This window comes from Bombyx mandarina, chromosome 13 (genome assembly GCF_030267445.1).
Source record: "Bombyx mandarina strain Sakado chromosome 13, ASM3026744v2".
Lineage (NCBI taxonomy): Eukaryota > Metazoa > Arthropoda > Insecta > Lepidoptera > Bombycidae > Bombyx > Bombyx mandarina.
Window position 1 is genome coordinate 10,021,477 of NC_143220.1, and position 26,752 is coordinate 10,048,228.

The 26,752-nt window shown below is 35.2% G+C and overlaps 1 protein-coding gene across 4 annotated transcripts in view; it reads right to left on the reverse strand.

The window, feature by feature from the left end:
* Positions 1-4,573: 4,573 nt before the first annotated feature.
* The window catches only part of LOC114244052 (DNA-binding protein D-ETS-4), a 49,004-nt gene continuing 26,825 nt past the window's right edge, over positions 4,574-26,752 (reverse strand). For all 4 annotated transcript variants that reach the window (XM_089732456.1, XM_089732455.1, XM_089732457.1 and 1 more), the window contains exons 2-6: positions 20,591-21,362; positions 19,138-19,292; positions 14,865-15,006; positions 8,685-8,834; positions 4,574-5,793 (exon numbers count right to left, since the gene is read on the reverse strand). In XM_089732456.1, coding sequence (XP_089588582.1) covers positions 5,603-5,793; positions 8,685-8,834; positions 14,865-15,006; positions 19,138-19,292; positions 20,591-21,362 — 1,410 coding nt within the window. In that variant the 3' untranslated portion in view covers positions 4,574-5,602. The remainder of the gene's footprint in view (positions 5,794-8,684; positions 8,835-14,864; positions 15,007-19,137; positions 19,293-20,590; positions 21,363-26,752) is intronic.

Genomic DNA, 26,752 nt, shown 5'->3' on the forward strand with positions numbered 1-26,752 from the left:
CTTAATTTGAATGCCGTTCGCGAGGTTACGGGCATTCGTGAAATTTATATTTTTGGCCTTAAGGGCCAGGCAAACTCGATCCCAAGCTGCCTTCTCCTGAAGGATAACCGGGGGAGGGGTCTGGGTTTTATTTTGAGCCACCGGACGCGGCGACGGAGTGGCACGGGCTGGGGGCGCAACGGGAGTCTGAGGGCGGGGGCGCGACGCGTTCACGGCTTTGCTAATTTTAGCGGCCGCGGGAGCTCGAGACTCCGCGGCACGCTTCTTACCCTTCTGTACCAGGGTGAATCCATCCGTCGATGAGGCGGGGGCGAGGTCGACCTCCATGTCCGAGTCAGAGTCGGAGCACGAGGAGGCGGGTGCAGGCGACCTACGAGCAAGTGTAGGTGCTTTAGAGGGCGCGACGGAGGCCGCGGATGATCGCTCAGCTGAAACGATGGGCAACAATGTGTGGCCATTTGAAGGGCGAGCAGCGGTTGTACTGTAAAACTGAAACTTGGACCTCATGTCTCAAGGTGACTGGAAGGAATTCTCGTTACGAAGCTTCCTGGGCTGGGCTCCAGCAACCACTAAGACTGGGAGGACCGTAAGCTCTTCACCCATCCGTAAAATTGGTGGTGGGTAGCCATCATACAACACAAAATATTTGACAGATGCCTGAATCTCCCTTACGACATTTTCAAGATAAGCCCTCGGTCTAGCGGGCAATATCATTCGCTCAGTAGAAAAGATCATCCCTTCGTCGTAAGTCCCATACAAATCTAGCTTCGGTAGCAGACTGTTGCAGCGTCCCTATTGTGTAAGCATAGAATGAGGTAAATAATTGAGACTGATAATACCGACAAATTTATATCAAAGCTTTCGATGAAATTCAAATAAGTTGGAACAAAATTTAATCGTAAAAGGCCAGTGCAAATTTGATTACATACATATTACTATATGCCATAGTAATTATTATTTTCTTACACGTGTTTCTTGGGTTAATGCATCGAAATGTAATTTATTCTGTGGGCACGCAGCTGTAGCTGTAGCTGATAGATATGGGTGGCAGGCCGTGCCAGTCGCGCTCTGTTACTTTGACTAGACTCAGAAATTCGGAATGCTGCCGACCTTCAGACAACGCCTTAATAAATTATAATTTACTAAAGATCAGCGTGTTTTATATATTTTAAATACGTCGTAAGGATCAGTTACTTTATAATATTAATTTTGCTTAAATGTATTAGTCATTTCAGAATGCTAAAAATGTTGAACAAATCCAGTTTAATTCGATCTGAGTACCGATCGTGTTTATATGTAGCAGTAAGCCATGCTTGCTTTTGAATAATCTAATACTCGCCCAAATATGTTCGGTACCTAAATAATTTCACTGTGGGCAGGAATGATACAAACCAACGATGACTGTGGTCAAAAGCGAATTATGCTACTGTCTACATTTAGAAGGCTAACTGAAACCTGGTTGTTAGCTCTTTCATCTGTTCATTGTATTCAAAGCCCCGCTAATTCTTTTAATTTAAACCAAAAGGTCTAACGTAGTATTTTATTAGGCTATTAGGTACCTAACAAATTTTAATGTTTGTCTTTATTAACATATTATTCATGATTAAACATGTTATTAAATACATGTGTATTGGTGCATTCCTGAAATCGACCGGTAATGTTGTTCTAAAAATAATAAACCAATTCATATGACGGGCGAGCGTGCAAAGCACGCCGCCCCACGCCTGGATCCCTCCCCGCATAAAGCGGGTGGAGCCCAAAGCTCTTAGGGGGCCGGGTCACGGATGGAACCCCGGTCCCGACCTCCTGCTTGGCGACGGTGGATTTCTGCGTTGTGAGAAGAGCTTTGCCTCACTCGCCCCGCCGCCTCCTTCTGCAAGATGGTGTACTCGCAGATGTCGAACATAGCCTTCCCGGACTCGTCGCCGCCAAGCATCGACGCCACGACGCCAGGCAGCGACTAGTCCGGTCCTATCTTTGCGACAAGGACACGGCGCTGCGCCTTCCAAGCGGGGCAGACAGCGAAGTTGCAAATCGCTCCGCCCTTCAAACTAAAACGCATGACTGCTTCGAGATAGAAACATGCAGGAAAACTCTACCTACCCGCGGAGACCCACAATACGCCCTAATACCGAAAAAATTCAATAACGAAAGATGCCTAACGCAATGATTTAAAAAAAATTGGCAATCTTACATAAAGACATGCTCAACTTTGCAAATTTCTTTTCCATATTTAATTTTAAAGTCAGTCGTATGTTTTTAATGGTGAATCAAAGATAGACCGATATAAGTCAGAATCCGATCATCTTATCTGTGAATATCAGTTGGTATGCAAGGTTGAATTAACATAAGATTTATATTCACGAGGCCAACCATTTAATTGATAAGATTACGTTAAATTCCATAGTTTTTAAAAAGTCACTATTTATCAACATAGTAGCAACCGCAGAAGGTCAATTTTTTAAACAATTTTAGAATGCGCTTCCCTCAGTGTTCCGCCTATGACATTTTCATGATTAAATTTAGAAATACTCTTTGTGTGATATTTTAGCCCGCATGCCGAAATAGTTCTACATAGGTGAAGAGAGAGGAATCTCAAATTACTTAATTTCATTATTTTATCGTGTATCTCCATTTTAAATTTAAACCAGTCTTTTATAAGTAAATATGTTACGTATCAAGTATTTTAATAAATGAAGCGTACTTATGAAGTGTAAATAAACTACAACGAATCTTCAATATATTATTATGTAGGTATTACGCACCGATTGTTATTTTTGTAAGGTCTCCCTCCTCTCCCCGTACGTTTCCCCTCTAAAGGTCGTCCTCCCCTCCATCAGGCGAAAGGCACTTTCACTCCAAGAATTTGGTTCTTGGCGAGAAGTGACGTCAAATTTTGCGCAACTTGACGCAGCACAGTCTAGATTTTACGCATATTTTTTTTCCTTTGAAAAGATTATGTTAAGTTCAAGTTTGAATAGGTACGTTTTGAATAAAGATGAAATAGGTTTTCGGAAAGTTTTTTGTTAGGAATTGACATTGTGTCATTCTGTTTGTTTGTTATAAATATTATTGCACTACATCAGTGGCAACCCAACGGGGCCTTCAAGCATCATAACTTGAATAGTGTCTCTATACCACTACATAGTCGAGCCCATAGGTCATCCGATGTTAAAGGCGACATCGATATTTCCAACTTTATTTTACTTACAATATTTATTCATATGTAAACAATGACCAAACAACTGAATCCTACGTTTGTCCTCTGCTTGTCAACTAATTTTATTTATTCTTTGGTTTACGGGCCAGTCAATCTCAATTTCAAGATATCGTTGATAATTATCGAATTCTTATCATTGTGAGATCGCTAATAAGATTATATGACTAACTTTATGCTACAATTGATAGATTTAATGGTACCTAATTGCTATTTCTTTTAGAAAATGCGTTCAATGGACGAGAATGATTGAAGAAAAATTAAATTGCCATATATACCGACAATTTTTTTTTTCTAATACTTAACAATGACAATGACATAACTAATATCTAGTACCTAGTACCTATACTAGGCAAAATATGTATGGACAAGAATTTACCATATTTAGGAAAGTTTGAAGTCGTCGTGGCCTAAAGGATAAGACGTCCATTCGTGAGGGAAGGTGTTCGAATCCCAGGTGGGTACCAATTTTTTTAATGAAATACGTAGGTACTCAAGAAATGTTCACAATTGACTTCCACGATGAAGGAATAGCATCGTGTAATAAAAATGAAACCCACAAAATTATAATTTGCGTAATTACTGGTGGTAGGACCTCTTGTGAGTCGGCACGGGTAGGTACCACCACCCTGCCTATTTCTGCCGTGAAGCAGTAATGCGTTTCGGTTTGAAATGTGGGGCAGCCGTTGTAACTATAGTTGAGACCTTAGAACTTATATCTCTAAGTGGGTAGCGCATTTACGTTTTAGATGTCTGTGGGCTCCAGTAACCACTTAAGACCAGGTGGGCTTTGAGCTCGTCCACCCATCTAAGCAAAAAAAAAAAAAAAAAAATAAGGCGTCAATGTACTTATGACAATTGCATTTTTTTTTTCGAAAACTCTCGGCTTTGAGTTTTGCAATCTGTTTTTTTTTTCATTTCAAAACTCATATCATACTTTTATACTTTTAAGCGACTCCAGTCACCTCCTTTATTGGTTAGTCCGTGACTAATCTCTGATACCGATTCCGAATCGAATTTTGTCACTCAAATGAAAGGTTTGATAGTCACACGAAGCTCTTTCAATTAAATAGTAAGAGGCTCTATATTCGGGGACCATATCTCTTCTCTTTTAATCTATGAAAGCGCTTCAATACATATTTTTATTGCTCTTGTAGGCTGACGAGCACGGCCCACCCGATGGCGAGGGGTTACCGTCGCCCATAGACATCAGCAATCCCAGAGGCAGAGCCAAGCCGCTGCCTACCATTAAATACTCTCCACAAGCCTCGTTTTAAGAAGGACATGTCATAGCGCTTGGGAAACAACGTGGAGGGGACACACATATTTGGTACACGTTGAAAATAAACAAAAACGAACTTATAAAGTTTTTATTATTCACGTAATACATCGATTTATTAGATCTAAATTAGTTTGGTCCGATTATAGTTAATTATTATTATAAAATGTTCATAACACGAACGGCACGCTAACTGCGTCGATTTGAAGTTTAACTAAGTAAACTTGGTTTACACAATAACCCAGCACCAAATTATACAGTAAATGTTTTAATTGACAAATACAATATTTACAATCGGCGGGCTTAATTATTATTATTTTTTTATCACATTTCAATAAAAATATAAACAATTTTGTCCCGAATAAATTCTAAATATCTATTTGGCACAAAATTTAATAAATTTATTCAACCCAATTGTTTTCACATCTATTCCGCCATCTTGACTTTTGTTAACACGCTTATACTTTTAGTATTGCATTTAAATCCGACGTAACTCGTCGTTTTAACAATAAATTATTATTTTATTTCTAATTAATTTCGTGTTGATTAAATAAGTACCTATCATATACATTTGTCGAATCTCTTTAAATCACATCAATATGAGTCTCGTAGATTAAGGCACTTATTTTTAATTTATTTTCTAATATTACACTTAACATCTATTTACAGGTTACTTATCTAAAAGTTCATAGAACGTACTAGAAATATATCATAGATATATGGGATAAACATTACCGACTTTCGACGTAAGCGATCGTAATTGAGTATCCCAAAATGAGTTAATCGCGAACGTCTAGTCGCCGGTAAAAAAAACCTTAAAATTAAAACACAACAGACATTCCCGTCCGCTGAGATTCCAGAGAAAATTACCTTTCCCGAATCTCGCGGAGGGCTTAGTGCACGACTCCTATTAATTCCCGGTTAAGGAAACATCCACCGGTGAAAATTCGGCAATCGTCATTCTCAAAGACTGCGCGGCGTTTTGCGTCCTAGTCGCAAAACGCGGCCAGCGTCGTAGTGTCCGCATTACCGCGGCTCACGCACACACGTATTTACAAAATAATTTATTTACATTACAAACTACGTATTAAAAACTACCGAGTATTTCACAAACAGTACGGATGGCAGAACTGGTAGACAAGCCTCTGACTTCGCTCGGTTTTCTTCATAATACCCTTCTTGTAGTACTGCCTGATGCTACGCGACAACTTGTCGTAGTTCATCGCGGGCCTATTCTTTCTCTTGCCCCAGAGCCTCGCGACGCGTACTGAATCTTCGATCTTGAAGACACCGTTACCTGTGAGAGCACGTCATGAATTAATCATTATAGAGAATAGTTGGTGTTTTTTTTTTAGAACGATCAGACTGTGAATATTTTAAAATAACTTAAGAGGTCATTGCGTTTTGAAAATTCTGACATTTAAAAAGTGTTTATTGTAAATCTTAAATGGATTTGTTAATTTGAGAATTTGTTTTCGGAAAGTTCCCTATTATAGCACATATTCTCTAACGAGAACTCTCGTTCAGATGTCTATTACGAATGCAAACGACACACCTTTGCGAGTCGTGGCTATTAAATGTCAAATGTCACAAGCAATAAAGCTGCGCGTCTCAACGAATCTTCGAGAAACTTGACGCTATTTAAAACGAGTTTATTATTAATTTTGATCTTTAATATGAACCAGACAATAACTGCGAAAACAAAATAAGTACGCAAGAAGATGTTAATACAATATTTCAACTCGATACAAAACAATCTTTGTGTCATAATATTTATCTAATAATATTAGGCGGTTAGCCTCCGCTTTACGCGCAGTTCAGACTAGGGCATTCAAAATATCATGTCGTGACAACCGAAAAAGGACTCGGTAATATCTTACAACATAATGGGCTATAAATTGTTTGTAATTCAACATCTGTAAAGGCCAGTCACGACAAGATAAGGGCGTTACTATGTTGCAATCGAGTTTACAACTATTTCGATTGACTTATTAAGTATCGATCACTATAGTCAATGTATTGAAACGTCGTATAGATTTTATTCTTGTTGTCATTCTATAAAACGTATTTTGATTTGAGTAAAATCGATATAAAAATCGAATTCGAATAGTTTTTTTTTTTTTTATCTTTTCTTAAAAACGTTATTGATCCTAACGATTATTTTTATGGATTATAACGTTCTGTTATAATCGAAATCAATTTGTTTTATGACAACAAATTATTCCCTTAGTAACCTTTAGAGTTGTTGTACAAACTGAACTTGTAAATGGCCTGCTCACCTTGATACGAGAATGTGAACAAACGAATTCTCAGTTCAACTATTATAGTGAACGCGCTATATGAATATTTTAAGTTTAACTTCATTAAATTGGCGATAAATATCATTAGTAATACCATATAAATTATTATTTTGACAAATTTAGTAGAATATGTTTTTTAATTCAAAATTAACACTCAAAGCATAATATTTTCTGAGTATGTGTTTAAGCTTCCATTTTAACTTTATGCGTCCAAACGCTCGTAATTTTTATAAAGTTATCATACTTCTGCCGGCCGTCCGATCTTAGATATTATTTACAATTACCAAGTGATGCCTTTGCATATAATTTTCTTAATAGTATGTTGTTCTTTTTTGTAGTTACACAATAGATAATTAAACAAAAATCTTACGTTATTTGTACTCAAAAAAGACTGTCGAAAAAAGCTTAAATTACTGATAACTGATGTCAATGTTAGACGATTGATGATTTTTAATTTTGTCATTGAATACATTTTCAAAAGGAAACCGTGGGAGAAATTTTGTTGTTAATCTGCGTTAACGTTAATCTCAGCGAGTGGTCCAATTCGGATCGAGACTTCAGTAGTAAATCTGTTCAAATAAGCAGTTGTTTATAAATGCAATATTCGTCTCATAAATTGACAAATTTAGGGCATCAGTGATTTGAGCTATTTCATGTGTTTCAAACTTCATCTTTCTAATTTTGTTTAATACCAAACTAGGTCCCACGTCCATTTAATACAGCAAATAAATAAAATTAAGTAAATAAATCTGTTGATTCTATTGACGTATAATGAATCGATATTGTTATTTTAACTCGACCTATTTACCGTGCCAACAACATTATTGTTGTTTGAAAGACGTGATCGTCTAAGTTTTAATACATCGTGGACTTGTTAATGAGTTTTGTATAATTATCTTAGCGATATTATTATGTTACTGCGACCGGAATACTATATGTTTTCAGTGGGCTATCGACTGTGAAATTTCGATGTAATTAGATCGAACCATAAAATTAAATTTGTTAGGTAATAATAATTACAAGTTTGAATTTGCATCGACTTTCCTATCCATCGTAAGGGACAACGTGATTTCCTCTCAGCAGAAAAACTTAGTAAATAAACAGTTTTATGCCGTGTTTATCTTATAATAGTTATTTATTAGTGGATTCTTTTTTACAAAATTTTATACATTTACACGGCAATTTCGAAATGAATCAAATTCATCTCGAAAAGTTTTTCAGCATTTTCATCAGACATTTATTTACCAATTGTTTTTTCAAGTATACCACTGAGTCATAAGCTTATCTATTTGAAAATAAAAGAAATGTACGTAACGTTTATAAATATCTGCATCGTCAACTGTCTCGAAATAAGATAAGTAATATTAACGTAACCTACAAGAAAATTTTCCTTTATCCCTTATCGTTTGCTTACGAGCGATTCACAAACTACCTAATCTATTAGAAATGGATAGTCATAACTTATAATTAGATAATAAATAGTAAATAATAACTTTATACTGTACTAGCAATTTTATTATGTAACAAAAATAATACATATTAACAACAAAACCTTAAGGCATTCAATATAAAACTGCGAAAAATGCACTTTATCTTTTTTTTTCCTACCTATGCTGATAGCCTTTAGAGTCTATTTCAGCTTCTCCTTGACGTGTAGGTGAGCTCACGGGGCTCAAACCGGGAGTGTTGCTGACACTGGCCCTAGCAAGAGCATTGTTTCGCAGAATCTACCACCGGATCGGAAACGCGACCCACTGAGAAGATTCGGCGAGAAACTCAGTGGGCTAAGTCTGTGGGTTCGCTTTATCTACTAATGACTGCAAACTACGTCTTTGATAACTCAATTAAAAACATAAAAATTAATAAGAAAAAGTGTATAGATGCTTACTTCTATCTAGCCATCGTATTGCCGATCCGTGTATGTGGGGCGAAGCTAGAAGTTCTTTCAAGAATTGCCACAGGTGTATATGCGTGCTGCCAGTTTTAGCCTTTCCTACCGTTGTTCCCGCACTGGTACCGGCTGACTCTGAATCTTCATCTGCGAACAAAGACAAATTTAGTGTTATTTATTTAAATAAAAATCTTACGTTACGGACGTTTTTTTCCCGGTTAGTGTACCCTTCCGCATCGTAACATAAGGAACTTCGTTCCAATAATAAAAATAATCCCCTATTTCTAAATATTACAATAATAAAACTATGTTATCTGTGATTATTCATAAAGTTAATCATTTAATAGCTCAATTCATTTCTCATATCAATTACGTTTAAAATTCACACGCGCATCATAAAACCAAAATATTTTATATTATTATTATAACATTTATCCGATCAAACGAGCTGTTGTGTTCAAAAAAATAAAGCTTTGTGATCTCATTAAACAAGTAATTACCAATACCAATTAACTTTTTAAATCCCGATCGCGATTAATACTCACAAATCAAAAATAATCAGAACGATTCAACATAATTCACTTGGATTCTATCAACATTCCTTCATTAACAACTAATTAACAAAACGCAAACGGTTGCCGCATCAATCAACGACGAGGAAACCTCAAAAGAAAGCCTCATTGTGTGCGGTGCGTGACACACATACATTAATGAGCATTCAAAAGTCCGCCATTAACACCAATCTTCATTTTCTGTACACTTATAAAAATAAACACCTTAGTTTATTGATAAATCATGGTTTGAATTGATGAACATAAGAACGTTTTTTACAAAAAATCACTTAAATGGATGGTGAAATTCACGACCCATCTGAAGTTAAGTGGTTTCCGGAGCCCATAGATATCAACAAACTAAATTCCGCCACCCAAGATCTCATTTTTTGTAATACAATGGCTGCCCCAGTCTTCAAACCTCAACGCATTACTGCTTCACGGCAGAAATATAAAGAGTTTCCGCAACAACCCGTGCGGACATAAAACACGTTGTTACAGAACCAGTAATTACGGAATTTACATTTTTTGCATTAAGATTTTTATTGCAAGATGTTATTTCTTCACCGTGAAAGTTAATCGTAACAAATTTTAAGTACGCATTTTATTTAAAAAAAAATTGGTAATTGTGCGCGAGATTCGAACATTGGCACAGTTGCATCGCTCGATATGAATGCACCGGGCGTCTTATCTTTTAGGCCACGACGACTTCAAATTATATCTATTTAATAATATACGTGAAGCAAAAACTTTGTATCCCTTTTTACGAAAATTGCGCGGACGGAGGAGTATGAAATTTTTCACACTTGTAGAGAATATAGAAAAGAAGTGCACAATCCTAATATTTTTTTAAATAATGCATAAAAGATACAATAAATCAATAAAGAAAACATTACACACACTACCACGTATTTGACACATAAACGCATGGATACTATTTATTTATTGTCAAACTTTTGTTCTAGACATCTCTGGTCAAATTGAGAATAGATTAAATATTGTTTGTCTTTATTAATATTTTTCTATAGTGTAGTCTTCGCGTTGAATATACAATCATAATAGTGTACAAACTTACAATTCCAATTAATTATAGTCGAATTTCGACTACTGCGTGACCTCTAGTTTTATTTAATACTCTTCAATGAATTCGCTAGTGTCTTCTTATAAAACATACATACAGTAAATAGACTGTAATGGGCTGCTTTTGTGAAACGTGAAGACATTTGAATTTACTGTCTAAATATCGAATAGAAATATAGTATTTAAAATGCATTAGAATATTACATTTTGTTACGAAACTAGAATTATATGAACAATCCTTTGCAGAGTACGTAATGGAGACTTGAATACTCAACACATTCACAGTATCGATAGATTATTTCAGTAACACATACTGTAAACATTAGCCGCATTTAAAATCGTTCGACCTTCCGAGCTAGACTAGTAAACTGTCGGTCATACGAACGATATTGTAAACTTATTCGATGTTGTTCAAATAGCAACACGTTATTTAAAGATTAGAACCAATATTGGCAGAATGGAAGCGATCACGTGAATTATTTATGTTATTCAAGCAAGTTGCTGCATTAATAATACTAACTTTATACTAACTAGATATTTTTGACAAATTCTATTGCAAATTAATGTTGACTAGAGGTCCCGCAGTAGTCGAAATTCGACTATAATTAATTGGGATTGTAAGTTTGTAAACTATTATGATTGTATTTTATACTTCTATAATCACAAATTTCGCCAAGACTACACTATAAAAAATATTAACAAAGACAAACAATATTTACTCTCAATTTGACAACAGACGTCAAGAACAAAAGTTTGACAATAAATAGTATGCATGCGTGTGTGCGTGAAATACATGGTATGTAGTGTGTGTAATGGTTTCTTTATTGATTTAATGTATCTTTTATGCATTATTTTAAAAAAATATTAGCATTGTGCACTTCTTCTCTATATTCTCTATAAGTGTGGAAAATTTCAAACTCCTCCGTCCGCGCAATTTTCGTAAAAAGGGATACATAGTTTTTGCTTCACGTATTAATATATAGATTATTCCTCTTTTTTCGCGGATCCCGTGTTGATGAAATTTACCCTAGACAATAGGACTACATTTACCGTGTGTATTGAAATCCATTACTAAAAGGCTAAGCCGGCTGTAGAGCTCGCCAAAAAAAAAAAAACATATACACATACCGTTTGAAAAATATTCTTGTTTTGGCAGTCTAGTAACATGGCTAAGGTAAAGTATTAGGAAAAATTGTGTAAAGCAATGAGCAAGAAAAAAATTAAATCGCAAACTCAAACCCTAACATTCCAAATAAAAATTGTATAGATTGCTCTTACACTATTATTCACAAACTCTCATAAAATTTCATAAATACATGAATGTGTAAAATACGTGAAAACATATAGATTGAATACCCGAACTAACCCAAAAGAACCATTTAAAAATATATTATCATTTACAGACACTAAATTGCTGCTGGGCACTCAAGAAAAAACAACAAATTGAAGAGCTTCGAGTGCTAAAATAGCTGTAAACATAGTAAAGGTAACTAATAATATTTCTCAAAGTCTAAAGGTAGGGTTTAAAGTAAGACAAGAATTACATTATGATAGATACTTCTTTATAGAGGATGAATTTGACCTTGCAGGTCCGTGCACGGGAATCGATCTGGGTCGCCGGGAAACAACATAAAAACCAGACTTGACATATAAGGATTTCAAGCTATCGTGAAGGGGACGACAGAATGCCAACGAGACCACGAAGGTCTGATTGATGGGTTAACTGTAACTGGGTGTGGTACTACCCTAGACGCCGTTTCATTTCTAATGTTGGTCAATGATTTCAAATGTAATCTGTTCCACATTGTGATAGGTTGCATTTAAGTTCCCACTACTTTTTACTTATCAGCAATTTAAAATCATTTCAAAATAAAATATGACTTTATCGAAAAGGCTACACCTATTTTTTTTTATGACTAACTCAAAATCGTCAACCACTAATATATGCGTCACTGAAATATCACCCGGTCTCAGGTATAGTAATTGTAAATGACGTCATTGAGACGTCATTTACCAATAATCATACTTTTTATCGTATTAGGCTTTTTAATATAAACTAGAGGTCCTGCAGTACTCGAAATTCGACTATAATTAATTGGAATTGTAAGTTTGTACACTATTATGATTGTATTTTATACTTCTATAATCACAATTTTCGCCAAGGCTACACTATAAAAATATATTAATAAAGACAAACAATATTTAATCTATTATCAATTTGACCACAGACGTCAAGAACAAAAGTTTGACAATAAATAGAATGCATGCGTGTGTGCGTCAAATACATGGTATGTAGTGTGTGTAATGTTTTCTTTATTGATTTAATGTATCCTTTATGCATTATTTTAAAAAAATATTAGCATTGTGCACTTCTTCTCTATATTCTCTATAAGTGTGCAAAATTTTATATTCCTCCATCCGCGCAATTTTCGTAAAAAGGGATACAAAGCTTTTGCTTCACGTATGAATATATAGATATTTTCTGAGATAAATCTTGATATCAAAGAAGCTATTCGATTCGTGCTGTCAGTCAACTAGTAGATAATTGTCGATAGCTATTTCCTGTGCCACTCTCAGGCCTTTTTATTTATGAGCTAACTGTTCGCTTTAGAGAAAGGAAGGGCATTGTGTATTCACGTACGTAAGCGTAAATTTTCTTGGACTCATGCAATTTGTCACGTAGTACTTCGTTGTCAACAAATAAAGATTCGAATTTTTGATTATCCATCCAATTACGATAACTTAATTTATCTTTCAGCATTCAATGTCTTTTATCAGTACCATGAATCGTGATATTCACAAAAGTGTATTCTATTTTTTCCTTTTTCTGTCTCTGAATCAAGAATATAAGCGGTACGCTTTTTTGTTCCTGGTAATTGAAGTAATTTTGGTCTAGAGGATTAGATGCCCACTATACTTGTATCAAGAAATGACAGTGTCAGTACTCAAATACTAAACAAATACTCAGAGGAAATATATGTCTGTTGACTGAAATTTACGTAGTTGGGACCAACGTCTTATCTATGTCTAAAATGCTTTCTGGCTTGAAGGGTCATATAGGCGTTCCACAATTGAAACTTAGATTAGATGTCTAAGGGCTCCAGTAACCACTTAATACTAGGTGGGCTGTGAGCTCGTCCATCCATTAAAGTAATAAAAAAATTAAAAAATAATTGTAAGTTGTAAGCTTGTTCACCTAAGCACACCGATAAAAACTATAAAAGACTAGTTCGCATGTAATGCTAGAGAAGGTATATTGTGAATCGTCCCCATTCTGTCTGGCTCTGTCGATAGTTCCATCATGCACTTTACACGCGGTCTTGTCATATTATTTATTACATTGGTCGTATGTAGGTTGACCATCGCCTAACGGTCAATGCACAATACTTGTACCTAATGCATCTGTGTGTCACATCTGACTTGTTCCGCAGTGAAGAATTCCAATGGGTATTTTCTATTACTAGAGGTCCCGCAGTAAAAAGGGATACAAAGTTTTTGCTTCACGTATTAATATATAGATAAACCCCCGCATTTCTTTAAAGGAATCTAGTTTTTAGATTAACGAATGTGTCCTTTGAAATTAATCTGTCAGTTTTAGGGAAGATAGATGAAAATTTTAAATAATTTTATTTTGTTCGTGTTTTATTCTTTTATTGTTCTAGAAACAGCCAAAATATCTCTGAGCCACGATTAATTTTTTTTGATCGTAGTAATTTTCGCACACCACGATAAAGATCGAATTAAAGACATCTTTTCTGAATACATACGGTGGCGTGACTTAACAAAAAACACGGTCGTAAAGTTATTGTCAAATTAATTAAATTAAAATTATTTACCAAAGCCCTTAATTCCACACGCAATTTTACGCTACTAATTGAAACAGCTGACACGTCGAGCAATTTGGAATTGATTTTAAGTTGTGCTTTAGTAAATGCGTGCTCCAATTAGCAGTTAATTAACACTAAACGATCGGCAAGCTCATTTACGTATATATACCAAAAATAAATAAAAAACACTTGCTAATACAAAAAGTGATTAAATTTTGTTTAGCAAATGAGTTTTGTTTTTGTCAGCTACGTTGGTTTAGATAGTACGTAAACACCTTTTTATTTCAACGAATTATGGTGATGTACTCTGTTGTTAACTGATCTATAGTGATACGCCTTAATCTAAAATCGATGTTTTATCAACAAGCCATTTTTTTAATTTACGACTATATGACTGTATACGTCACACATGTATTAAATTTCAGTTTTATTTAGCAGTGTTCGAACAAATAAGATAGCAGAACATTTTGTTAAAACCAACCACTGAAGTATGAAACCTATATAGGTCTATGAAACCAACACAATAAATTTGACATCTATTGAATTGACTTTAAAATTACTGGCTGTTTTTTGATAAGTATCATTAATACGCAAATCACATCGCAACATTAAGGCATAAGGTCGTATAAGCATCAATTAATCAACTTATATTAGGTTTTAATGTATAATGGATAGGCAACCATAAAATTAAATTTAAAAATATCTTTCGACGTACGCACCTTCACTCATATCGTCGGCTGAGGGTAACGCGGCCGGTACAGGTGTAGGCGAAGGTTGATGGTCAGTCCACTGAGAAGTCTTCCACGACTCGTGTCTTGCTGCCTTCCATATTTCCAGCTGAGCATACAGAGTGCTTCCCGACTGCAAAAAAAAATTAGATTTACAAAACTATTATTAAAAATATTTTATTTAAACTTATGAACTACCGTACTGTACTGTACCCGTCCGCTTCGCTGGGCATTTAAAATTAACATTATTATTTCTCACTGGTTTATGGAGTCCAACACTCATATAAATATTAGCCAATCCATGAAGTACATGTATTTTCTACATGGATATCAAGTTTTGAGTCAATCGAATGCATGGTTCAGTAGTTATAACGGAACATCCGTAAAAACCACTGTAGATTTATATATTAGTACAGATAAATTCTTTGTTCGGTCGCTGGGCGTGGTCAGATCGACTGAAGACTTGCGGGAGAAGAAAATGTAGACTTGAAGATCTGAAGATTTGAGGAAATTCCAGAACAGATAATTATAGCTTTATGATATTGAGGAATGAAATCTCAAGATGTTTTATAACTTGAAAACGCAGATATTTCCGCCCATACATTAAACGGTCAAAATTTTTTTTTCTCGACCGTAATGTAATCTTTACGACATTTGAAATCCGAAACATATCGACACAGAATAAAGTAAACAGTACTATTTGTTTTGATAAGCTCCCACAATCCAGGGGATCAGCTAATACTAACGTAAACTATGACGTTAATTCTGACCGGATTCTGTGTTAAGCATTTAATGTATACTGCAATGAACTAATTTAGAATAAAAAAATTCTAAAAAAAGTTTCATGAACAAACAATTTAAGAAAATTTGTTTTATTTTTCATTTTTATTCGTTATGTATGTTTTGGTAAAAAATAAGAGCAAAATTATTTATGTATTCTAGTTTATGTTATATAGCACCCACTTTATTAAAGACCTCGAGCACTAGTCATCGTCCTCGCCAAACCCGTCGCTTGTGACGAAGGGTTCAGCGACTAAATTAACCCATAGACACAGCCCACTGAGTTACTCGCCGAATCTTCTCAGTGGGTCGCGTTTTCGATCCGGTGGTAGATTCTGCGAATCACTGCTTTTGCTAGGGCCAGTGTTAGCAGCACCTCCGGTTTAAGCCCCGAGGGCTCACCTATACGGGTAACGCTGATATAGCCTCTCAAGGCTATCAGAATAGGCAGGGGAAAAAATAATTAAAGTAAGTCACATAAAACAACTAACTAATAATCGTCAAGGACTTTGCGAATTTAACGGGATTCTTATCGGCATTTGAAACAGCTAGGCTTTCATAAGCCGCTTAAAAATAAAAATGCAACGCAGACAATGAGTTTACGTAACGCCATCGCTAAACTTTTAAAAGACTTAACAAGAAAGGTTGAACGCTTGTCCGAAGCAATAGAATTACGTAACTGAAATATTTGGAGACAGCTAAATATCGCAATAATGGAGGGCTGTCAAATAAGAAACGATTAATTTTAGAGTAAACATCTGACGTCATAATTGGTGCCTACTCTAATAATCGAAGCGTGGCTTTGTCGTTGTGTAACAAGCCTGATTCTGTCGCCAGATTTCCTCGCTAATACGTAACACTTACCGCCATTACAGTTTACTTACACGCATCACTAGCTTACTATTTGCAGGAGCGATAAGAATCCACCGCATTGCTATTGAGCTCTCTCTGGTGAGGTACTCAACACTATTTAAGAATTGCACGTTAATTATGCTTAATAATTATTTTTAATCTTTATACAGTTGAACAAGCCGTGCCAATGTAATTATCATGCCACAGACAATTTCGATGTAATTCTTGTCAAATGCCGCCCATAAATAATTCAAAAAACATTAAGTACTCGTACAGATTAGATTCTAATTTTATGTTTGTTCCTCGTATATCGGCTAAATAAATATATAGACGTTTTTGCTATCTGTGGCAAATGACTTTTTGTAGAATCTTCAGAGGTGTTTTTATTTATTTATTCTTATTGCACAGATAGGTGGACAAGCTCACAGCCCACCTGAGGTTAAGTGGTTATTGGAGCCAATTGGCATCTACAACGTAAATGCCGTCACCCACCTTGAGATATGAGTTCCAAGGTCTCAATGTATTTACAGCGGCTGCCCCACCCTTCAAACCGAAGCGCATTACTGCTTCATATATAATAGGCTTCATATATAATAGGAAATAGGTAGGGTACCTACCCGTGCGGACTCACAAGAGGTCCTACCACCAGTAAATGTCAGGTTTCATCGCTAGTGGACATAAGCGTTTCCAGAAACATGGCTGAGCCGTTGCCTAGGCATTAAAATGTTGTGTTTCAAGAGGTGTGTGTCCCTAACATTCCCCTTTTATTGCCAATGTAGGCAGTCTAATACAGTTCACCTGACAGTGAGTGATCACCATCGCTCATGGACGCCAACAATGCCAGTCACACAGTCATATAGACTACCTACTGCTGAAAAATCTCGTTGCGGTTTCTATAATTTCCGACAATCACAACCATGGAACCCGTCTACTCATTTCTCAAACTCAAGCTATAAGTGTACGTACATAGATGGACGTGTTCAATCTGAGTATAAACGAAAAATAAAATTATTTATTTATCATACATATTGTAAATATAAACAATTCCGAACCTAACAGAAGTGGATAAGATCTGAAGCACAAAGACGTGTGTAATGTTTCATAACTGAAATCTTAAAAGAAAAACTGACTCATAATTTTAAGCTAAGCACACAAGATGTATCTATCACATGACGTAACTAACATAAACTATTGGACGCAAAAATACAAATCGACATGCTGCCGATGTGTGACGTTAATGGTAGAACGGTAATGCTTGTTCTTTATTGAAGAATTTCGATATTAGGAACAGGCCGTTATATTTTCGATTTTATTGCAATGCTTCTTACAGAAAACAAACGATGGTCCCTTATTTTTTTAATAAAACATAAAAAAAAAATTGCTTCAAATTACTGTGTGATAGGCGTTAAGAAAAACACTTTTACAAAAGACACCGTCTTAATTTCTGTGCTCAAAATATCCAACATGACATTTGAATAGCATTAAGTGATGTCTTCTAGCCTTAGATTAGATCATAGTTGATCGTATATTAATTGCCAAGATATATATTGTGAGAAGAACTACGGGACGACTTGGTAGCAGATTGACTAAGCCACTAAAAAAAATTGTTAAAATCGTATCGCTTATGTAAATATCGAAAATGTAAAGAATGAAGAATAAGAAACCTATTTAAGAAACTATTTATATAATAAGAAACCTATTTAATATTTTACGAACAGTGGAGAACGGAAATGAGAAATACCAAAAATCGCCCTTTAAAGAAAGGTTACGAGCAAGACAAGGACACTGTTAATGTATTTTGTTAGATTGCTCCGCGAAACATCCAATCATCATTACCTAATAAAATACTCACAACCAACCGATTCATTCATGAACTATAACAGCGTTCATATAACTATTAACTACACATGCTTTTAAATTATAAAGTAACCTAAACGATAACCCACAAAAGCAAATGCTTTGAAAACAATGAGATAAACTAGAGATGTAATTACGAGCGACAACAATTCAGTAAACAATTTCTTATCGTGACTAAACTTTGGCCAGATCTACTATACGGTAAATATTATTGGTCATCGATTATTATAATTGGCAAATAACTTGTTAATGACCACTGATTTCATCATCGCAATAATATTTCGCTTCTTAACGATTACGAATTGCTGATTATTGTCCGATAGTTATTATATGTCGGTTACTATGGTCCAAGGTTGGAAAAAAAAATGGAAATTCAATTTTGAATCCAGTATTCCAGTCTATAAACAAGAACTTTAGAAATTTTTAGAAGAAACTTTATAAATCGACTGGACAGTAGTAGCTATACCGTGCAGGCATAGTTTAGGCCCCTCTTGTCGGACTAAGTGGGTGGCGCATCTACGTTGTAGATGTCTATGGGCTCCAGTTACCACTTAACACCAGGTGGGCTGTGAGCTCGTCCACACATCTAAGCAATAAAAAAAGGTTCGAATCTTAGCATATACAATTCTGAAATACATCAGATTTTAGCCCGCTTACAAGTACCTGCGTCAACTGTACTCAGCAAAAATCATGTCCGAAATTAGAACCTAATTTAGTAATTGTCAACGAATTAGTATGCTAATCTAAAGTTTTGATTTTATTCATGCGATCTCACCTGAGGAGCTCTCTGGTTGAATTCTTCTTCTGTAAGAGCCACCAGTGCAGCCCCGTCCATATTGAAATACTCGGACGGTACTAATGGCTGGTTGAAATGTTGCAATGTAAACATCACCCAAGCTTTGACATCCGCTGTACTCCAAAGCATTGGATCTAGAACAAAAGATATTAATTAACAAACGTATTATAAAATCGAAAAAAGATATATAACTAATCTCCACATTGGCTAAACTAACTTGAATCTTTTTCACGTAAGTTATTATCCATAGACCTAAAATTTAATATTCTTCTCATCGATAAACGAATAAAGACGTGATTAAAAACATAACGATTCAATAAGCGCTTATATAATGTAAGAATTTTCCCGATCATTGTTTTAATCAACGAACTTAGAAAATCATAAAAAGTACTAAAAGCATGAGACACTTCTAAGCACTTTGTACGTTCCTGAACTATACTAAGAAATACTGATTAGCTTATATCTACCTAACAATATTTCATAGTATTCAAAACTCAACTTAATTGCACACGGTTTTACTCTCAAAATAGTTTTTAATAAACTAAAATAGGCTTAAACGTCATGCATATGTTAATGATAATATCATCTTTATTCCAACATAAACAGATCTATAGTCTACGCAATCATTTATGATGGAGTTCTTAGAACTAATTTGTAATGATGCTCGGTTGCTGTATTCTACACAGAAACGTGTTTTTTACAATGTGACGTCATTGTTTCAAGTCATAATGCTGTTACGAACATAAGATTCTCATGCCGTATTTTAAATTACATGATATTTTATTAAGAGAATCAAAATGATGGCTGTCGTTAAAATTTTAATAGTTTAAACAAGGTCCTTACATTCGCCTTAATAATGTATAACGTTCATTTTTATTGAAAATTTGCCTCTGATAGTCTCTGACAGTTGTACGATTATTTTTATGTAATAATTAATAATTGCCATTATTCAATTGAACTATATCAATAAAATGTAGAGATTATTGAAATAGTACTTGAAAATCTCTGCTCTCTCTCTCTCTCTCTCTCTCTCTCTCGCTGCTGTATTTTCTAAGTGCTACAAGACCTAAAGACATCGTACCTATCTGAATTTCGAACTTTCATATAATCAAAGTAATATTACAAAAAAATAAAAAAAAATCTCAGAAAAATTATCGGTAATCATCGATAAAAAATATCTGCGGGCTTACTAAAAGACAAATGAAGTAAGTTCACCTACTACTAACCAAAGGCTTCAAGCGCAGTGAAACGGTAAATTAATATATTATCCGGAACACACACAGGATCATCTGACTTCAAACTTAGATTCCTTGTAGTATGGAAATTAGAGGTCGATACTTATGTTCACATATATTTTTGGCTTACAAGCTATTGCGCCACCGAATTAGCAGCTATAAAATAAAGATCGAGTTTTTATTGAATACAAGCTCACCTGGCGATATTCCGAGGACTGTGCAAGTGCTATCCACATCCCTCTTAGATTGTTCAATGGCCATCGACAGCACTCGATCAATATCCGGTGCCACCAGGTCGTCACCACCACTGCTCTCCTCCATTTTCACGTTTCCCAACTCTAAAGGCACAGGTCTAAGATTGAATCTCTTCTGGAATGTGGTATCTTCGAGTACTGATCTCAATAATATATGATCTCTTGGTTCTTCTAACTCTGTTTTAGGGGTTATGTAACTGTGCTGTGTGCCGTCTTGTAATATTTGATTCTCTTTTAATAATTGCTCGATGTCAATATATTCTTCGGGTTGAGGTGTAGGCGAAGGATACTGATTGTGGCTTCCATAAGATACACAGGAACCAGAAGGCGACAGAGGGTAGGGTGAGGCAAATCCAGGCACAGACAGTCTGTTTGGTTCTTCTTTGATATACACTGGTGTTGTGTAGTGCAGTGAACTGTACGGGGAAGATGGTTGCAGCGCCACCGTGGGAATCGAGCCTTCGTCTGACGAAGGAGACGGGGTAGGATATCCTTCAAAATCGTACAGCCTGTCCAAGAAGTTGTTATCCTCTGGATATGGTGGCGGAGGTTTTGTGTGTAGGTTCGGTGGAGAGTGAAGCATGGATTCTGGCGGCGACGAGGCCCCTAATAAACGGAGCAGGTGCTGTAGATCAGCTGGAGACGTGGGGACAGCTCTCTCGCCTTGTGATGCTGAAGGCGGGCTGCACCCGGACCGCGGCACGGTTTGTGGCATCTACCGACAACAAAACAAAAATACGATATTATCTCCATATATAAAAACGAATTGCTGTTCGTTAGTCTCGCTAAAACTCGAGAACGGCTGGACCGATTTGGCTAATTTTGGTCTTGAATGGTAGCTTGGATGTGGAAGTCTAGAGAAGGTTTAAAAGGTAAATAAATATGAAAATGCTCGGAATTAAATAAAAATAACAATTTTGTTTTCCCTTTTATGTGTCCCCCGTCAGACGGATTTCTTTTGTTTGTTTTAAATTTATTTTATACAAAAGTTTAGGTCTTTTATTAATCGATTGAGGCACTACGAAGTCTTCCGGGTCAGCTAGTACGATATAAATATTTAGTTCGTACAAAACTATTAATGTGGTACGACATTGTTCCGTTCTTTGTATACAAAACTTCTCAGATCGTTAACTAGTGCGTGGGATTGGGCAGGTGTTAATTATTATTTTGCTCGGTCTTGAGATCTTGAGCAAATATTTGTTCGAGCCTCGTGCGTATCATATCAGATCACCGGCCAACGTGTCAGTTTATCCAGATGGCTACGTATGCTAGCACAGCACATTAACGTCACGCTAAATCTAAATTTGGTTATGACTAATTTTGTCAAAACCCAAGCGTCAATTACGTTAAAATTTTATTACGCCATCACTCGAGTTCTGTTTGTACTACTGTTATTGAATCGTGCTTTGCGTTTAAAGATACATTTTTGTTTATTTTAAAATGAGATACTATGGACAGCGTGAAGACAAGAAATTTGAAAATCTATGTTGGCAAATCTGTGAAATATTGAGCACCTAAAAGAACACACACATGTACGAAATGTTCTTTTGAATATTTAAAATTTCGAATGTTTTGATTTCGATTTTCGAAATTCGAAATTCGATATAACAGAAATTTAGAAAGTTACTTTTTTGTCACTCAATGAATTTGTTTTTAGACGCTATCAAAATACAACCCCCTCTTACAGACTTTAGTACTTGACTTGTCTACGTACATCGTGCCGTTCAAGTCATTGTGAGTAAGTAATGAACCTTAACAACTTTTTTTTTTTGTATATTAAAAACAATGACCATTTGATTTCGATTTTCGAAATTCGATATTCGAGATTCGATATATCAGAAATTTAGAAAGTTAATTTTTTGTCACTCAATGAAGTTGTTTTAGACGCTATCAAAATACAACCCCCTCTTACAAACTTTAGTACTTGACTTGTCTACGTACATCGTGACGTTCAAGTCATTGTGAGTAATGAACCTTAACAACTTTTTTTTTATATATTAAAACAATGACCATCTGCATTGTTCCCACGATTTAATTATATTATTGTTTCGTCGTCACAATTAATTGTTGTGTGAAACTGGAAATGTTGTTGTAGACATAGTAGAATTTTTTTTCATATCACATAAATATAGGGCACTTTGAACATAAATATAGGGACCAATGAATTATTATGTCGATCACCAGTAAAATATGTTTCGAGGGCACATAGGTCTATACCGCTATCATTACTAATGTTATAAATGCGAAAGTTATTTTGTTCCGATCACCGATCATCATGAAAATCTGCATACATGTTATCTGGGTAAAGAAAAAAAAATTGAAATTTTTACCTAGCAAAATGTGCCGTTCCTGAGATCTATAAATTTTAATCCAAGCAAAGCCACACGTAAACACAACTTTTCGTATCTCTGTATAATTTTTGATGATTCTTGATTTTGGTGACAGTGACCTTCGGTGGCACTCTCAAAACCAATACAATTTTCTGTAATGGAACAACTAATAAACTAACGTGCCCTCTCGTTGAAGAGGTTAAAAACTGAATCTAGATTCATTTCATTGTCATCAACAGGCAGAAGGAATTACGTTTCACTGTGATCTATCACTCAAACTCACACTCAAATATCGATCTGAATTCACCGACTGTTTGTTATTAGACAACGGACATGAGCCAAAGAAAAATGTAATCAACTTCTCTAGTGTCATATTGTTGTTTAATAAAGTGGGCCCGTGAGTGCTCATGAGACCGGCCTATTTTTTTGTTATTAAGAGCATCGATGATATTTGGGCATATAAGAGAATAGCTCTCAATTGAAATACTCCAAACAATCGAAAAAAAAACAGGCTTAAAAGCTGTATAGGAGTTTGAAGAAATAAAACCAACCGCCATATTAGTATCCTAATTACGTCGATGTGACATTACAAATATCGATCTACATATTATTATTAGTACCTAAAGTTTTATTAAAAAAAACAATGTTGCCGATAACTAATTAATTTCGGGGAAAAAAAAAATAATGGCGTCGTTTTTGAAACTCAACTCAATAACGGCCCAAATAATTTGCGTAAATTATTGTATTCGTGCATAAATCAGTATCGATTGGCGCCTGTAACGCGGATATAAATTATTGAATTCAACGCGGGTTTTGAAGTAGTGAATTTTTTTGTTCTTACATACAATAATTAGCGTGTATGCTAATGACGTCTGATTCTAAGAGGATTACATAAAGAAACAATTTAATAAAAAACAAATTAAACTGAAATTTCTTTGTGATAATTCCTTGTAGATTATCCAGGAGTGTGAATAAATAATTAAGACTAAGCGTAGTGGTAGCCATCACTGTATACAAGAAATCTGGTTAAGACCTGAATCGCCCTAATGACATTTACAAAAAAACTTGCGGATGTCTAAATTCCGTATTAAAAAACATTTGAACAACATTGATCTCTTAAATTAACCAAAAAAAGCTATCTGGAGGGTATTTCTGCTGTAGTATTTTCTTATAAATATATGTATAATAAAACAGTGTAGACAAAACAATGAAACACAATTACAGGCAAAAACCGTAATGCGTACAATTCTAATTTATCAATGAACTGCAACACCTACTAACAGACATCCGTCTTTTTTTTGGGTTACGCGATATCCGCTCAGTTTTTGTTCACAGTCGGAAGTCTGCAATTCCTTTCAAGTATTTGCTAATTCCAGGCCTGCGATTTGGTTCATTTGATATTTTAACCTAATTGCGTTGTCTGATTATGGCAAGATCAACCTAAGACCCTCATACCACAGCCAGTGGGAGACGGATAAGAAAGAATTATCGATGCATTTATTATCAATAAAAGCATTAATAGTTTATTATTAAAGTATTAATCTTTACACATTGTAACGATCCTATTTATTGTTTAAATAGAACTATATGTAATTTTATGTTACAACAATCACTTTGTTTTGTAGTGTTTAGTGCCTGTAGTCAATGACCTGTAGCCAATGAATGTAATATTTGTCAAAAAAAAATGGTTTGGAATCTAGTTGTAGTCGCTTTTGTCTCATTTCGTGCTTTTCATGCCCATTAAATAGGGAGAAAACTGGGGCCCATGTAATCTGGAATGGTTTGTATTTTTTTATTATATACCTACAAAAATCGCCAAAATCAAACAATAGCTGGAAAATAACTAACGCAGTTAATATAATGAAATCAAGAAGTGGACATTTTTGAAACAGGAAACAGTCTTAAATCGCGCGATCGATAATTAAACCGATTATTAATATCTAATAAGAATGCGTTCGAAACGTTAATAGTATTATTGTACTTGTACATTATCGTAATTGTATATAGACAATACAGGAAGTAGCTGCCCATTCAACAAAAACCACGGACACAAATATTACGTCATTTCATTGTGATGTCGGCGGTAGGGCGCACGCGCGTCGTGACTGTTACGAATGCAGCCTCCTGTTACATTTTCAACAAGACCTTGGGGTTTTCACATGCTACACCGATCTAAAATACCAATGCAAACTGAACTACCAATCACGACTGTTAACCGCATCGTAGAGATCAACTTAGATCGGACATAAAACAACGTTCTGCATGTATTTTGTATAAAGGCACACCAAAATCGTTGAATCTGTTATCGCTGAGAAGATTTATAGAAACTTAGTTCAATTTAAGTTGGATTTTAACAGCGATATATAGTTTTATGAAGGCTTTGTGTTGGCGAGACGATCAACGACCGATCTAAAGTAACCGACCATAACCTTTCGATTCTTCAATTCTGAATCTAATTTTGTACCGGCTATTAGAACTCAATTTTTATTAATGTCGAGAACTTCTTCTGAGAAGTTTACAAATTTAAAACATTATTTTTATCCTATTAGATTTTTTTATTTATGGTGCATTGATAAAATCCGTTTTTATCTACTACTAGCGTTATAATGGCTCATAAACTTAGAACAACGCCAACTTTAGACTCCAGCTTAGACGCCAAAAACAAGATTTCTATAAAAAAAGACCTAAATTACAATTCACGTATGAATTCCATCGCCATAAATAGGATAAACAGATGCTTACCTCGACTTTTAGACTAGTTAAAGCGCTTTGCATAATCTCATTTAATATTATAAGCACAGAACACTTAGATGTCTGAGATAGATAACATTTAACCAGAGTATTATTGTAAAATAAGTGGTTGGGATTCCCCAAGAAAAACATATGTTGAATTTAATATATTGTTAAGTCAAGTCTTCAATGACTCTTATCTGGTCTTAAGGTCTTTAAAGGGAACTCCAAATACCCACCAATTATTTACCTTTAGTCTTTATAATGCCTTGGTAGTTTCGAATCATGAACAAATCGAATTATCACTATACCTTCAGGTTTTTTTATTATTATTGCCGTATAGGCAGACGAGCATACGGCCCACCTGATGGTGAGTGGTTACCGTCGCTCATGGACGTCAGCAATGCCAGAGGCAGAGCCAAGCCGCTGTCTATGGAAATCTATGAATTCAATTACTATTGTCCGATATTTCGGTCTTTCGATGAGTGGAATTCTAAACATTCATTATCTAACTGAAGTGCGTACTGTTCTGGTATTTCGGAGGCAAATCCTCTGTAAGTTCTATTTTTGTTATACACTGATTGTATTTATATTTGCAATATATTAATTAAAAACAAAACCTAAATTTCGACAAACACCAGCCATTAATCAGGCCGAATGCAGGCAACATTGGAAGAAGCCGGTGCAAAAACTAGACCAAGATGGTCACGACCCTCAGTAATCAGGAAGCGACGAAGAAGAAGAAGAAATTTCAATATTCACATTTATAGTCGTCATAATACACTAAAACTAGTATTCGTAAAACGGAAATCCCAGAAACGGTGAAACTCAATTAAACTGATGTCAAAAGATAAAATTTATCTTTATTTTTATTGTGATGCATTAATAGAATCGTTCTCGAAATTTTTATGGAAGCGCCGTTGGCGAAGATTTAAAATTTATTGATCTATGGGAATCAAAGAATCTTAAGTGATATAATTCCGGCTTATAATGGACAGAATGAAACGCGTAGATAGCGTAGATAGAGAACGCGTGATATATTTCT